This window comes from Limanda limanda, chromosome 4, assembly GCF_963576545.1.
Source record: "Limanda limanda chromosome 4, fLimLim1.1, whole genome shotgun sequence".
Lineage (NCBI taxonomy): Eukaryota > Metazoa > Chordata > Actinopteri > Pleuronectiformes > Pleuronectidae > Limanda > Limanda limanda.
In genome coordinates this window covers 26,326,679-26,343,289 of record NC_083639.1, presented here as the reverse complement: position 1 = coordinate 26,343,289, position 16,611 = coordinate 26,326,679, and the positions used below count along the sequence as shown (strand labels likewise).

Below are 16,611 nucleotides of genomic sequence, written 5' to 3'. Positions count from 1 at the left end.
TGGCCACAAAACACGCACACGCCCAACCGCACACATAGTCATGTGATTTCCAGTAAATGCAAAGAGCGAGGAAAGTGAAAGTAAACTGGTCAAGAGCAGAGGAGGCAAACGTGAAGTCAGAGGCTGGTGAGTATGTGAACAATATTCGTATTTTACTGTAATCGGCTGAGTCCAGCACATTAAACCTGCAATTGTCTCAGGTTACTTTGACAAAGGGAAACAATGTAGGAGGGTTGACTTTGTTATATTTGAAGAAACACTGAATTTACGTATAAGTGGTTCATGGGGGGGGGGGATTTATACAGGGTTGTTCCACTAAATAATCCAAGGGCAGAGGAGAAATCTGAGAGCTTACGATTCACGAGCAGAAAGCAGCCGAGGGCGGAGAAGGACTGAACTGAATATTGGGGAAGGAAGTCTGTCCGGAAGTGAACCTGCAGTGACGACCTGTGTCCACATGGGGGAGCTCAACAGCTCAGATCACATTTACATAATCGGCCTGGATAATAAGTAAAACCTTATAAAGAAGGAAGATCTGAATTTCAAGCTACAAAACAAGAGACTGCATGTCAATGATGAAACTTCCTGTTTCCACAGACTTATTTCACCTAATGACAGTTCATCACCTCAGAGTGTGACAATATCAGAGCAGTCTGATGAAGATTTTCAGAGTAAAAGCCCAAGGAAATATCACATTTACCACCTGTTCCGACGCGTTATGTTGTGATCATTTAATACAGAGGTCTTCAACAGGGGGTCCGCGACCCCTAGGGGGTCCGCGGAGGTACTGCAGGGGGGCCGCGAAATCTTTGGCTGATAAGACAATTTTTTTAATTTTTTTTTTTTTTTAATTTTTGTTTTTAACGAATTTAAATATCTTTCAATAGACATTAACATGCATCCAACATATTGTGAGGCTGATTTGACCCTCTGCCTGACAACCTCCATCCATCCAAGATTAGATAAGTTGTGTGCTGCCCATAAGGGTCCAACATCTCACTAATGTGGGAGTATGTGTGCCATCCACAGATAGCTTGAGGATTCACTGTCTCTTCTACATGTATGTTAAAAATTAAAACATGAATCTGTGAATTACTTTAATAGCTCAGTGTTATATGCAAGATGTACAGTGGGTACGGAAAGTATTCCGACCCCTTTAAATATTTCACTCTTTGTTTTATTGCAGGAATTTTCAAAAATCAAAAAAGTTTATTGTATTTCTCCTTAATGTACACTCAGCACCGCATCTTGACAGAAAAAAAACAGAAATGTAGACATTTTTTCAAATTTATTAAAAAAGAAAAACTGAAATATCACATGGTCATAAGTATTCAGACCCTTTGCTGTGACACTCATATTTAACTCACATGCTGTCCATTTCTTCTGATCCTCCTTGAGATGGTTCTACTCCTTTATTGGAGTCCAGCTGTGTTTAATTAAACTGATTGGACTTGATTAGGAAAGGCACACACCTGTCTATATAAGACCTTACAGCTCACAGTGCATGTCAGAGCAAATGAGGATCATAAGGTCGAAGGAACTGCCCAAGGAGCTCAGAGACAGAATTGTGGCAATGGACAGATCTGGCCAAGGTTACAAAATAATTTCTGCAGCACTCACGGTTCCTAAGAACACAGTGGCCTCCATAATCCTTAAATGGAAGAAGTTTGGGACGACCAGAACTCTTCCTAGACCTGGCCGTCCAGCCAAACTGAGCAATCGTGGGAGAAGAGCCTTTTTGAGAGAGGTAAAGAAGAACCCAAAGATCACTGTGGCTGAGCTCCAGAGATGCAGTAGGGAGATGGGAGAAAGTTCCACAAAATCAACTATCACTGCAGCCCTCCACCAGTCGGGGCTTTATGGCAGAGTGGCCCGACAGAAGCCTCTCCTCAGTGCAAGACATATGAAAGCCCGCATAGAGTTTGCCAGAAAACACATGAAGGATTCCCAGACTATGAGAAATAAGATTCTCTGGTCTGATGAGACCAACATTGAACTTGTTGGCGTTAATTCTAAGAGGTATGTGTGGAGAAAACCAGGCACTGCTCATCACCTTCCCAATACAATCCCAACAGTGAAACATGGTGGTGGCAGCATCATGCTATGGGGGTGTTTCTCAGCTGCAGGGACAGGACGACTGGTTGCAATTGAAGGAACGATGAATGCGGCCAATCACAGAGATATCCTGGAAGAAAACCTCTTCCAGAGTGCTCTGGACCTCAGACTGGGCCGAAGGTTCACCTTCCAACAAGACAATGACCCTAAGCAGACAGCTAAAATAACAAAGGAGTGGCTTCGGAACAACTCTGTGACCATTCTTGACTGGCCCAGCCAGAGCCCTGACCTAAACCCAATTGAGCATCTCTGGAGAGACCTGAACATGGCTGTCCACCAACGTTCACCCTCCAAGCAACCTGACGGAACTGGAGAGGATCTGCAAGGAAGAATGGCAGAAGATCCCCAAATCCAGGTGTGAAAAACTAGTTGCATCATTCCCAAGAAGACTCATGGCTGTACTAGCTCAAAAGGGTGCTTCTACTCAATACTGAGCAAAGGGTCTGAATACTTATGACCATGTGATATTTCAGTTTTTCTTTTTTAATAAATTTGCAAAAATTTTAGTTTTTTTCTGTCAAGATGGGGTGCTGAGTGTACATTGATGAGAAATAACATGAAATTTTTTGATTTTAGCAAATGGCTGCAATGAAACAGAGTGAAAAATTTAAAGGGGTCTGAATACTTTCCGTACCCACTGTATGTTTATAAATGGCAGTGGCATGGCCACCCTGTACCTTGCACATGTTTAAATTAAAAACATGAACATATGAACCCGTGTAATATTTGAATAGCTTAGTATTGAATGTACAATATCAGGGTAGTTATTTTTATACATGGCACTAGGCGCAGTTTAATATAAAATACAATTTTATGCAATATATATAGTAGGGGGTCCCTGCTCCATCTCTCCACCTGTTTGGGGGTCCTTGGCCTGAAAAACGTTGAAGACCCCTGATTTAATATATTAGAGTTCCTCCCGCAGATTACGACTTAACGCGGTGTTTTAACTTCATTGTTGCAGAAGAAGCGACGCCCCGTTTATTGAAATAAATAGAGGTTTTATATACCATGCATTTAGTCAACGGGTATGTTTACACTTTCTGGGGCAGCCGGGACTGCATCATTTGTGCGTACGCATGATCTGAGGAAGTTCTAATGTGTTCTCTAAGTACGAACAAATTAAGGTACATATTGATGAATCCCAGATGTGTGCGTCACTGTTAGTAAATGTGTGTGTGTGTGTGTGTGTGTGTGTGTGTGTGTGTGTGTGTGTGTGTGTGTGTGTGTGTGTGTGTGTGTGTGTGTGTGTGTGTGTGTGTGTGTGTGTGTGTGTGTGTGTGTGTGTGTGTGTGTGTGTGTGTGTGTGTGTGTGTGTGTGTGTGTGTGTGTGTGTTTGTTTTCAGCTCACAGTCAGTGTCGGTGTTTTTCCTCTCAGACTGAAGATGAGTAGTTATGAGGAGGAAGAGGAGGACAGAGCAGAGTCTCCAGGGTTCAGCTGTGTGTCTCTCAAGAGTGACCGGTCCATGGGAGCTCCTCTAAACTTCAGTAATGAACCTGGACCCTCACACTCAAAGTAAGAGACCTGCTACAAACATGTGAACCTCCAAACTGAATCCTCAGAAAATGAACCAGTGAATGATGTGTTCTGAATAAAAACATGTTGTGTTTGCAGAGGTCAGGACCACAGACTGAGAGCAGAGTCTCCAGGGTTCAGCTGTGTGTCTCTGAAGAGTGACCGGTCCATGGGAGCTCCTCTAAACTTCAGTAATGAACCTGGACCCTCACAATCAAAGTAAGAGACCTGCTACAAACATGTGAACCTCCAAACTGAATCCTCAGAAAATGAACCAGTGAATGATGTGTTCTGAATAAAAACATGTTGTGTTTGCAGAGGTCAGGACCACAGACTGAGAGCAGAGTCTCCAGGGTCCAGCTGTCTATCTCTGAAGAGTGACCGGTCCATGGGAGCTCCTCTAAACTTCAGTAATGAACCTGGACCCTCACAATCAAAGTAAGAGACCTGCTACAAACATGTGAACCTCCAAACTGAATCCTCAGAAAATGAACCAGTGAATGATGTGTTCTGAATAAAAACATGTTGTGTTTGCAGAGGTCAGGACCACAGACTGAGAGCAGAGTCTCCAGGGTCCAGCTGTCTATCTCTGAAGAGTGACCGGTCCATGGGAGCTCCTCTAAACTTCAGTAATGAACCTGGACCCTCACATCCAGAGTAAGAGACTGTTTCTACTGTGACCTGCTCTGAAGAGGATCTAGTTTCCTCTAGTGTGGCCCCTGCATTAGGACACAGCTTAATTGAAGTTGACTGATCTCTCAGAATCACTCAAAGAGCTCAGACCTCCACCAAGAACCAACATGCTCCTTATGAAACCACTTTGAAATCCACTAGAGACTCATTAGGGCCCGAGCACCTCCGGTGGGAGGCCCTATTGAAATTGAAAGGATTATTCTGAGCGTAGTGTGCTCAAAAATGCTCAAAAACTTTCTAAAGTTTGCAGTAAACTAGAGAGTGGTGGAAATTGACGTATTCTGGAGTAATTTGAAATGGGCGTTGCAAAATATCTCAACAGCGCCACCTACGGAAAGCCCCCTCAGTTAGCATTAACCGATCCTCACGAAAATAAAGACAATTGTGTATCATGACCAGACGCACAAGAAAGCCTCTGGGAGCATTATGAAAAAAGCAACAGGAAGTCCGCCATTTTGGATTTAGTGGCCATTTTTGCCATATTCCACATTTACTTTGATGTACTTGTCGTAGAGCTTTCATCGGATCAACTTAAAATTTAGATGAGTGTCATCACAACAATATGGAGTATTAAAGTTATCAAAAGATCAACTTTTCATCAGAGCGTGTGACCGTGGCGTTGCGTCAAAGTGTGATTAAACGCCATCAAAACACGGGCGTCTGTATCTCGGACATATTTGGTTCAATCGAGTCCAAACTACACACATTAGACAAGAGTCACGACCTGAAGACATCAACACAGAAATCGTGATTTAAAATTACAGCGCCCCCTGGTGGTAGCAGGAAATGTCTTGTTTTTTGTACGTCTTACACTTAGAAGTATTTCTCCTCATCCACTTTGCGCAACCATGTCAAACTGTGGCGAATGGGTCTCAAGGCATTGATAATGAAGATATAAGATTACTGTGACTTTTCGTCAAACGCCATATTAATGGCGTGGCATCAAAGTTCATCAACTCGCCATGACACACGAAATCGCTGTAACTTCAATGTTCATGGGTCCATCACCCTCAAACTACATGTGTGTATCAACAGCCCCCCCTGAAGACTGTCAGATAGTTTTAAGGAATGGGCGTGGCAGAATAACTGACTAGCGCCCCCTAAAGGGCAGCCCCGCCACTACAATTGTCCTGCAGCTACGAAAATCGATGGGGACATCTGTCTTTTCATGACAAAGAAATAAGTCTCTTGGATATATATGTTAAAGTAAACAGGAAGCCCGCCATTTTGGATTTGGTGGCCAATTTGGCCATTTTCCGCATATTTACTTTGACTTACTTGTTCTCCGCTTAAATGATTTGGCTTTTTGAGGGCTTTAACATGCTCAAAAAGTTGCTTAACTTTGCAGGGATCTAGGAAGTGGTGAAAATTTACGTATTCTGGAGTATTTGGAAATAGGCGTGGCAAAATAGCTCAACAGCGCCACCTACGGATAAGCTCCACGCAGCCCCTAGGTTTCCACATAACCGATTTTCACCAAAATCAAGGGAAAGGTGTATCGTGACAAATCATAGAAAAAAGCCTCTTGGAGCATTATGAAAAACGTAACAGGAAGTCCGCCATTTTGGATTTAGTGGCCATTTTGCCCATACTCCACGTTTTTACTTTGATGTACTTGTCGTACAGCTTTCATCGGATCAACTTAAATTTAGACGAGTGTCATCAAAACAATATGGAGATCTAAAGTTATCAAAAAAAATCTACTTTTCGTCAGAGCCTGTGACCGTGGCGTTGCGTCAAAGTTTGATTAAACGCCATCAAAACACGGGCGTCTGTATCTCGGACATATTTTGTCCAATTGAGTCCAAACTAGACACATAAGACAAGAGTTGCGACCTGATGACATCAACACAGAAATCGTGACTTAAAATCACAGTGCCCCCTGGTGGCAGCAGGAAATGTCTTGTTTTTGGTACATCTTGCACTTGGAAGTATTTCTCCTCATCCACTTTGCGCAACCATGTCAAACTGTGGCGAATGGGTCTCAAGGCATTGATAATGAAGATACAAGATTACTGTGACTTTTCATCAAACGCCATATTAATGGGGTGGCATCAAAGTTCATCAACTCGCAATGACACACGAAATTGCTATTACTTCGGTGTTCAAGGTTCAATCTCCCTCAAACTACATGTGTGTGTCAACAGCCCCCCCCTGAAAGCTGTCAGACGGATTTAAGGAATGGGCGTGGCAAAATAACTGACTAGCGCCCCCTAAAAGGCAGCCCTGCTACTATGATTGGCCTACAGCTACGAAAATCGACGGGGACATGTGTCTTTTCATGACAAAGAAATAAGTCTCTTGGATAGATATGCTACAGTAAACAGGAAGCCCGCCATTTTGGATTTAGGGGCCATTTTGGCAATATTCCGCAGATCTACTTTGACATACTTGTCGTAGGGTCTTCATCAGATCAACATAAAATTTAGATGAGTGTCTTCACAACAAGATGGAGATCTAAAGTTATTTGAATTTTAATATTTCGTCATACCATGTGACCGTGGCTTGGCGTCAAAGTTTGATTACACGCTATCGAAACACGAGCTTCTGTATCTCAGGCATATTTGGTTCAATCAAGTCCAAACTAGACATGTAAGACAAGAGTCACGACCCGATGACATCTACAGAGACACCATGACTTAAAATCACAGCGCCACCTGCTGGCTACAGGAAGTGAAAACGCATGCAACGCGGAGACGAGCGCTTGGTCATTGAACGCTGTCTCTTCCCCGACTGCAACAGACTTGAAACGCGCATTTGCTCGGGCCCGTTAGTGCTACAACGTAACCCTATATTTTATTTTGATCTGCTCCAAATTCAGCACACTCATAAACATCAGTCCTCTGAACATGTCTGTGGAAGTAGAAAGAAACCCTCCCCTCTATGGGTGTGCGATAAGTAATTAATATCTTAATTGTGGTTTTAACGATGTGTGAGCTCACGTTATTGAGTATTATCGATAATGATCCATGCTCCACACATTCAGACTCTCCATGTCAATATATTTGGCAGCTTTAGATGATAAATGAAAGACAATAAGATCATTGAGGAAACATATGTTGTTTATATTGCATAAGTATGGAGCTGGAGGAGGTTTGGTTTGACTGAATGACAGACACACAGAGCACCAGCAAATTAACTGCCCCGGACTTGATGGCGCTGTGACCGGGCTCTGCGCCTTCTCCCGCCTGGGGAGCTGTCTGTGGTCTCTGCGTCCAGTCCATAGTCAGAGACTGGTTATGTTTATTTATTTGCTAGTCATATCTCCATCGCGATATTAAACAACGTTATCGATATCGCAAGTTTTCCTAATATAGCACACGCATACTCCCCTCTCCCAGATGTGGTTCACAAACCACATCCTTCCACCAAGTTTACTGACGAACAAACCAACCAACCAACACTCACACATACATGGTGAAAGCAAAACCTCCTTGACAGAAGTAATGACAACCTGCGACTGTGACATTTGACTTATCAGGAAATGTCTTCACAGAGAGAGGAAGAGGAGTCATGTTTCTGAGGAGGAGCAGTCTTCCTGCTGTGCTTCGTGTCAGGACGTCCTGAAGGATCCAGTCTCCACCAGCTGTGGACACAGGTTCTGCAGACAGTGCATCACCTCATACTGGGACCACTCTGGTTCTTCAGGAGACTTCTCCTGTCCCCAGTGTGGACAAAGATCCCGAACAGGAGCTGGAGCTCAGACAACCGGTCAGAGCAGCACTGTCTGCGGTTGTTTTATTTTGTTCCTTCATACAGCATCAACATTTTTCTGTATCTGATGAAATCAATCAGCAGATTCTCAGATTCTCTGTCTCTGACATTGTTTCTTGTCTTTCAGCAGATCATGGTCTGCAGGAGGATTTAGATGAACATAAGCTCAGTGTGAGAAGGAGATGTGAACATGTGACTGAAGGAAGTGATGAAACAGGAAGTAGAACCCTCCTCAACAGGATCTACACTGAGCTCTACATCACAGAGGGACAGAGTGAAGAGGTTAATACTCAACATGAGGTGAGGCAGCTTGAGACGGCTTCCAAGAGGAAGAGCCTCCACGACACTCCCATCAAGTGCCACGACATCTTTAAAGCCTCCACTGACCAGCAGAGCAGCATCAGAGTCGTCCTGACCAACGGCGTTGCTGGCGTTGGAAAAACCTTCTCGGTGCAGAAGTTCACTCTGGACTGGGCAGAGGGTTTAGAAAACCAAGATGTGGATCTGCTGACTGTGCTTTCGTTCAGGGAGCTGAACCTGGTGAAGGACCAGCAGCACAGTCTCCTCACGCTGCTCCGTGTTTTCCATCCAGCGTTACAGAAGCTCACGGCAGAGACGCTCGCTGTCTGTAAACCTTTGTTCATCTTGGACGGCCTGGATGAAAGCAGACCTTCTCTGTACTTCAACCACAGGGAGCTTGTGTCTGAGGTCACACAGAGGTCATCAGTCAACGTGCTGCTGACAAACCTCATCCGGGGGAGTCTGCTTCCCTCGGCTCTCGTCTGGATAACCTCCAGACCTGCGGCGGCCAATCAGATTCCTCCTGCATGTGTTGACAGGGTCACAGAAGTACGAGGCTTCACTGACGCCCAGAAGGAGGAGTACTTCAGGAGGAGATTCAGTGATGAAGAGCTGTGCAGCAGAATCATCTCACACATCAAGACGTCCAGGAGCCTCCACATCATGTGTCAAATCCCAGTCTTCTGCTGGATCACTGCTACAGTTCTGGAGCACATGTTGACCACAGACCAGAGAGGAGAGCTGCCCAAGACCCTGACTGACCTGTACTCACACTTTCTGCTGGTTCAGACAAGGAGGAAGAATGAGAAGTACGGTGAGGGACATGAGACGACTCCACAGCAGCTGATGGAGGCTGACAGGGACGTTCTCCTGAAGCTGGGGAGGCTGGCACTTAAACATCTGGAGGAAGGAAACATCATGTTCTACCAAGAAGACCTGGAGCGGTGTGGTCTCAATGTCACAGAGGCCTCTGTGTATTCAGGAGTTTGTACTGAGATCTTCAGAAGAGAGTGTGTGATCTTCCAGAAATCAATCTACTGCTTTGTTCATCTGAGCGTTCAGGAGTTTCTGGCTGCAGTATATATGTTCGACTGTTACACCACAAGGAACACAGAAGAACTCAACAACTTCTTGGGAACATATAGGAACACATGGAGTAAAGTCTCCCTTGATGACCTCCTGAAGAGAACCATGGAGAAATCCCTTACCAGTACAAATGGTCATCTGGACCTGTTTGTTCGCTTCCTTCACGGCCTCAGTCTGGAGTCCAACCAGAGAGTCTTAGGAGGCCTGCTGGGTCAGACAGAGAACAATCCAAAGATCATTCAGAGAATCATCAAAAACCTGAAGAAGATGGAGGGTGTTAACATTTCTCCTGACAGAAGCATCAACATCTTCCACTGTCTGACTGAGATGAACGACCACTCAGTTCATCAGGAGATGCAACAGTTCCTGACGTCCAAGAACAAATCAATGGAGAAACTCTCTCAGATCCACTGCTCAGCTCTGGCCTACATGCTGCAGATGTCAGAGGAGGTTCTGGATGAGTTGGACCTGGTGAAGTTCAGAACATCAGACCAGGGTCGACTGAGACTGATCCCAGCTGTGAGGAACTGCAGGAAGGTTCTGTGAGTCCAGACATGATCCCTAATATGTTCAATCAGTGTAGATGAGTCGTTCTTCAAATACACTCAGTGTTAAATGGTTCTCATTGTTTTGGGCAGCATGGTGTTGTAGTGCTCAACTCTGTTAGTGCAGCCTTTCTGTGAGGAGGAGCTTCTCCTTGTGTCTTCAGGGTTTTCTCTGGGTTCTCCAGCTTCCTCCACAAACTCTGTGTGCTTGCATGTACATAGATGTATGTGTATATATACATATGTATACATTCTCACAACTCATGTACATATGAGAACAACTAGAGCGGATGTGGAGAGAGAAATCAAATGTGATCACTGTGTGGGAGTTTGAGGATTCAGACATACCACCATGTGGGGTGTGACGTATATTCTGGTCGGCCGAGAGGTCGCCGTGTTGTTGTAGAAGTTGATGATGAAGGGAAGGACCGCGGACCCAGTACTTACAAGTAAAATGATGTTTATTAAACAAAGTAGTACAGGTCAGGACGAGCTCTAGAGACTCGGAGAAATCACACAGCCAAATGGTGAAGTCTGAAGTCTCCCTGCAGAGCAAGAAGTTTTATACATGGGAGGTGGACCCCAAACCTAGAGATAACATTACATCACACAACAGGGTCTTCAGCCTAAATAAGGACATGTTTAGCATCTTGTAGTGTAAGGCGTCTTCATTGTACAGGTCGAAAGTATTCTCTGGGGGAGAGAGTTAACGCATACATTCCATACCCTCTGGGAAAGTGTTTAACGAGTGTGAGAGTTTGAGAATCAACACTGAAGATGGTAACATGTCATCGTGGTTTATGACCATGTTCAAAAGAGTTATCAGCTAAAATACACCACAGGTGCAAGAGAGATTATTATACAGATATACTGTATATACATAAAAGTATGTATATATATATAAAAAACTCCCCCCCATATATATGTATATATGTGGATAGTTTTTTTCTAAGCGTACAGCTAGCATAGTGTGAGGAGAAGAAGTGTTTTGGATGAGAATCACTGACTGTTCCTTTAAAGCAGAACAGGAAATATTGTTTATTATTCTTTCTTGCCAAACTAGAAATATCACCCTGTGTTGTACGCCACCAGCAACCAGTGCAGTGTCAGTCCCTCCAGGTTCCTGACATGCTGCATTCACAATAATATGAGGTCACTGTGACCTTTGACCACTGAAATCTAACTTATCTATAAAAGTTCATCTTGAGTAAAACTGGTCAAAATGTGAAGAAATGACCTAAAGACAGACCTGAGATATCATGTTCAAGAGGCCAAAAACATGTTTAGTGACCTTGACCACCCAAATCTAATGAGTTCATCTGTTAGTCTAAATTTTTCTTTTATTACAGACTCATTGGTTGTGGAATCTCAGAGACTCACTGTGAAGTCGTGGCCTCAGCTCTGAAGTCAGACCCCTCACATTTGAGAGAAGTGGATCTGAGAGAGTACAAGCTGCAGGATTCAGGAGTGAAGCTGCTGTGTTCGGGACTGGAGAGTCCAAACTGTCGACTGGAGACTCTGAGGTCCTTAAATCTTTGTTTACTTTTCCAACTTTCTTTCTTATTCTGTCATTATTCTTTTGATTTGTCACAGTTCTGCTCTGCTCACTCCCTCAGTCATCTGTCACTCACCCAGTGTCCACCTCATCAACTCCATTCACCTGCTCCTGATCACTAAGAAAGTGTCAGTAAATAACATGTGGACTGAGGCCGAGCACTCGTTCTCCTCAGGTTTTCAAAATAAGACACATTCTTATGGAAACACGTGGGAAAGTTGATAAGTGTAGAAACATACAGGAAGTGACTGTCGTTAGCCATCTCTACTTTAAACATTGTTTAATTACACAAACCTGCTCAGTGACCAACACACAGAGAAGAAGCTGATGAATGAAACAATGGTCCAACATGTCTGATCTGATATTTATCTTCAGGTCAAAGACTGGACTGAGGTCAGCAGCATGTTGAGAATCTGTGTTGACACGATGACAACACAACAACAGGAGGACACATTCTAATATTCATGTTTCTTTATCCAGGTTGTGGGACTGCAGTCTGTCAGAGATCAGCTGTTCTTCTCTGGCTTCAGCTCTGAGATCAAACCCCTCTCATCTGAGAGAACTGGATCTGAGTCTGAACAAGCTGCAGGACTCAGGAGTGAAGGAGCTGTGTGGTTTTCTACAGAGTCCAACCTGTCGACTGGAGACTCTGAGGTCAGACATCATGTTTTAATGTTAAAGGTTCAATGTGTAGAATTTAGTGATATCTAGTGGTGAAGTGGCATGTTGCAGCTGAACACCCCTCACTTCACCATTCCCATCCAAACATGAGAGAGAACCTGTGGAAGCTTCAGTTGACATAGAAATTCAAAAGGTTTAGTTTGTCAAGTCTGGGCTACTGTAAAAAACACGGCTGCCTCTGTAGAGAGGACCCGCTCCTGATGTGAAGTATATAAATATAAAGTATGTAGATCTGAAGTATATAAATATAGAGTATGTAAATATAAAGTATGTAAATATGAAAGGCTCATTCTAAAGTAAAGGAAACAACAATTCGTACAATTTAGATGAAACAGGTGAAAACATCTCCAGGATTATTTTATATTCAGTTTCTAACAATGGATCCTTTCACCTGAATCTTCCACACTGGAGCTTCAAGGTCAGAGAGCAGAACATGTGTTCCTGACAGTGAACTCTGATACTGAGCTGAGAGATGTTTCTGTGGAAGCTAACCAGCATCTGTCCTGGTGGTCCTGTGGACTGACTACATGACAGCTAGACCAAGGTCCTATGTTTACAGGACTTACATGGAGTCCATGCCTTTATCTTTTCACCACTAGATCTCTGTACAGCCCTGTACTCGTGTTACTCACCACTTTCAGATGGTCAAAAAATACTGCTTCTCAGATCATTGCCACTTGAAATAAAAAACAGGATCATATAACTACTATTTTCACACATGAACTGTGGAACATGTTCACCACAACTTTACTAAGACTTCAAGTCTGCAAACAGTGACAGTGATGTTTAGTCAAAGTCCTTTAATTTCACACATGAACTCAGTTTAATTTAAGTTTGATCCTTTCTTCAGGTTGCAGAGCTGCAGACTGTCAGAGATCAGCTGTTCTTCTCTGGCTTCAGCTCTGAGGTCAAACCCCTCTCATCTGAGAGAACTGGGTCTGAGTGACAACATCTTGCAGGACTCAGCAGTGAAGGAGCTGTGTGGTTTTCTACAGAGTCCAACTTGTCAACTGGAGACTCTGAGGTCAGATCACTGACTGACTTTTGTAGATTTCATATCTATAACACAGCATTTATACAAAATTAATCTAATTTAATTATAATTTAACAAAATGTTTCTTCTTACATAACATGAATCCATTTGTTAACTAATCTGGGACATTTGAGATATTCAGCTATTTGTTAAAACACATCTGAGTTAAGTTCTGGATTTCCTAAACTGATCTGCAGGACAGAGACCAGGTCCAAATAATACATTTTTACTGAATCAGGACATGTTTTTAGTCCAACATGTCTGATTTCATATTTATCTTCCATATAGAGTCTGTGTGACATGAATGTTTGTTGGTTATTTTCACACATGATCTCTGTTTAATTTACAGTTCAGTTTTATTCCTTATCCAGGTTGTATCACAGCAGTCTGACAGAGATCAGCTGTTCTTCTCTGGCTTCAGCTCTGAGGTTAAACCCCTCTCATCTGAGAGAGCTGGATCTGAGATACAACGACCTGCAGGACTCAGCAGTGAAGGAGCTGCTTGATCTAAAGCAGAGTCCAACCTGTCGACTGGAGACTGTGAGGTCAGTAGATGGTTGGAGTCAGTCCATGCTGCTTCCATCAGTATTTTACTAAACAGTCAGTATCACAGTACAGATCCAGGGTCTGTACTAAGAAGCAGGATTCATGGTCATCAGTTTAACTTCAGGTTTAGTTTTTGAAGTCCCTCGAAGCTTGTTCACTTTCAACCCGTATAAAAGCTCCGCCCACTGACCACAGTGACTCTACACTGGTGTGTAGTGCACACTCTCCTTAAAGGGACGGATAAGGGAAGTTTAAATCAACGTCTGGTTGGTTCAGTTGATCTCTAACTCACCCAGAACATCTCAATCTGTTTCAAACAGTGTTTCCTCAGTGAAGCTGTGAGAGGACAATGAGGACAGACGTCAGGATTGGACAGAAACACAGAGAGACAACAATCGGCCAATCAGACGAGCCGCAAGCTGCTTGTGATCATTTGATTGAGTTGATGTGAAGACGAAAGTTGTTGTTTTCATGTGAACAGGAAATGAAGCTGGATCACAGCTGACAGCCTCACCCTGCTGCTCTTTCTACCGGATGTGCTGAATCTGTAAACACTGATGTCTTCTTCTCTCAACAGATGGAGTGATCCTTGTACAGAGGCTGAAGCAGCAGCAGCTCGTGTGTAGTGCGGCTCTGACTGGGCCTTGTTGCTGGGAGGCAGAGAGGAGACGGAGCTCCAGAGGAATCAGAGGAGGTGCGCTGCTCTGAGATCAGCTGTCACACAGTGTCCAGTCCACCATCCTCCCTGTGTGTTCATGTGGATGTGACACAGCTTCATCAGTGGAGCTGCTGCTGCTCTGTCCTTTGACTCAGTGGCTGCAGACAAACTAACTCTTCGATTCAGTCATATATTCTGAACACAAACACATGCAGCAGATTATTTCTGTTTAACACCACATAACTGCAGATCAAAACTTTTCCAAATCTGTTTTGAGTGACTTTGCAGCATCTTTTTCGACCTCTTCCCTTCATTCATGATCTTTACCGCTTGTCCTCTTGAGGGTAGCAGGGGAAGCTGGAGCCAATCCCAGCTGACATTGGGTGATAGGGGGGGGGGCCGACAAACAACAGGGCCGACAAACAACCATTCACACTCACATTAACACCAACGCTCAATTTACCCAACCCTTAATCTGCATGTGTTTGGACTGAGAGACACGGTGGCAGTTCGGAGTTGGTAAAGTCGGTGTCCTTCTGATATTGGAAAATTAGCTGAACTTTAAGTGTTTTTGGTTTATTTTAACATTGTGATCGTATGATTCAGATATTACTGCAGATGTCTAATTTTAACCAAGGTTGATGTTTTGCTTACTATTAGTCTGCCAATTCAAAAATGCGAAATACAACGAAATACACACAATTAAACAACCGGACGTGTCCATCACTTTCAGTTGTCCCCTGGAAACACTTCCGGTGTCGTTTTCTGTAATTGCAGAGCTTTTCTGTAATGTGTTGTGTTGTGTTGTGTTGTGCGTAATGTGTTGTGTTTTCAAATTGATGAAGATGTTTTCTTACTTTGCTTGTGTTTTGTCTACTTGCATGTGTTTTATTAAGTTGCAGTGTGTTGTGCTCTCACTTTGCCTGTGTTTTGTCCACCTGCATGTGTTTTCTTAAGTTGTAGTGCATTGAGCTATCAGGGCCACCGTAGTGAGATGAAGCCAGACCACCTGGAGAAAACAAGGGAGAAAATGTAAACTCCCCACAGAAAGACCCCATCTGAACTGGGATTCAAACCAGTAACCCCCTAGCTGTGAGGCAACAGTGCAAGCCACCACGCAGACGCAAAGTCTTTCCTCTCGCTACAGATTGTGTTCATTCATGAAGAATCAGTTTATTGGAACGATATAACACCAGGCAGAATATATAAACACTCTAAACTTTTTAAGTTTGCCTTTATTATTCTAACCTTTCTCAGTATATCTCCATGTGTGTATAACCACATTCTGTGTATCTGATTGTTTATGTGCTTAAAGTTCCTGTATTCACGTCACAAATGGATTTAGTTCAACACAAAGTTAAACACATTTAAATCACTTAGAGTTAAAAATCTGAGTTTTGTCTTTGACACAAAAGATCCAAACTCTGGACTTAAAAATTTGACGTTTTTATTTCTGCATCAGGTGCAGAGCAGTGGTTGCTTTCCTTCTTTTTGACCCACAGGTGTCAGTAGAGTATAACAGTAGATCATCCCAGTCAAAGCCTTTATATTCAGTCTATGAGTCAAATACATGGATAAATTCCTCTGTGACAAACCAGATGTAACAAAAAAGTAAAAGACAAGTTATGTTGTTTCTACTTAGCTCTGCTTTAATTCACAATAAACATCCTTCCACTGACTTTGCTGGAAATCATTCCTCTTGTTTTACTTTAATCTTGCAAACAAACCAACAAACAGGTGAAAACATCTCGTCCTTGGTGAAGGTAAATGAACAATTTACACTATTTGACACAGTGGAAACAACCAGTGGAAACTGAACTGTCATATTTACAGTATGAAGAAGAGCCGATAAAGATCAGACACTGTTCAATAAATATTCTACGATATTTAATAGAAAACTGACCCAAGAACCCTTTAATACAAACGTAGATGAAGATTATTTGTTTGCAACACAATGACGCAAATCAGTGTATGTTATCGACCACCAACAGAACAACCACAAGGTAGGACTAGCAGGCCTCTGGGAACAGCAACATGCTGGTAAATAACTAACTTATGATGGGAGGTTCACAGCAGAGAAAAGTAGCAGCAGTGAAGTGATTTTATAATTAGTGTGATATTTGAGTTTGGGGAGGGAACAGGGAACAGTAGAAGGTACGGTGGCCGAGA

At 43.2% G+C, this 16,611-nt stretch overlaps 1 protein-coding gene across 4 annotated transcripts; it reads left to right on the top strand.

The window, feature by feature from the left end:
- Window positions 1-69: 69 nt before the first annotated feature.
- LOC133000335 (NLR family CARD domain-containing protein 3-like) lies at window positions 70-16,120 on the top strand. Of its 4 annotated transcripts, none has more exons than XM_061070240.1 (12): window positions 70-126; window positions 3,494-3,631; window positions 3,731-3,850; window positions 3,950-4,069; window positions 4,169-4,288; window positions 7,821-8,056; window positions 8,169-9,966; window positions 11,319-11,492; window positions 12,005-12,178; window positions 13,056-13,229; window positions 13,610-13,783; window positions 14,362-16,120. In XM_061070240.1, exons 2-12 carry the CDS (start codon window positions 3,501-3,503, stop codon window positions 14,408-14,410), a joined length of 3,270 nt encoding a protein of 1,089 aa, XP_060926223.1. In that variant the 5' UTR covers window positions 70-126; window positions 3,494-3,500; the 3' UTR covers window positions 14,411-16,120. The 4 variants fall into 4 exon arrangements, with proteins under 4 accessions (XP_060926223.1, XP_060926225.1, XP_060926224.1 ...); XM_061070242.1 differs by having other exon boundaries at window positions 76-126; window positions 3,462-3,631; window positions 7,821-8,035; XM_061070241.1 differs by having other exon boundaries at window positions 76-126; window positions 3,462-3,631; window positions 7,821-8,035; window positions 8,166-9,966.
- The last annotated feature ends 491 nt before the right edge of the window (window positions 16,121-16,611 follow it).

Bases quoted from the DNA above. Each gene is read 5' to 3' on its own strand.
- LOC133000335 (XM_061070240.1), top strand. From the start codon at position 3,501: ATGAGTAGTTATGAGGAGGAAGAGGAGGACAGAGCAGAGTCTCCAGGG. The intron at 9,967-11,318 runs GTGAGTCCAGAC...CTTTTATTACAG, and splicing joins AGGAACTGCAGGAAGGTTCT to ACTCATTGGTTGTGGAATCT. The intron at 13,230-13,609 runs GTCAGATCACTG...TTCCTTATCCAG, and splicing joins TGTCAACTGGAGACTCTGAG to GTTGTATCACAGCAGTCTGA.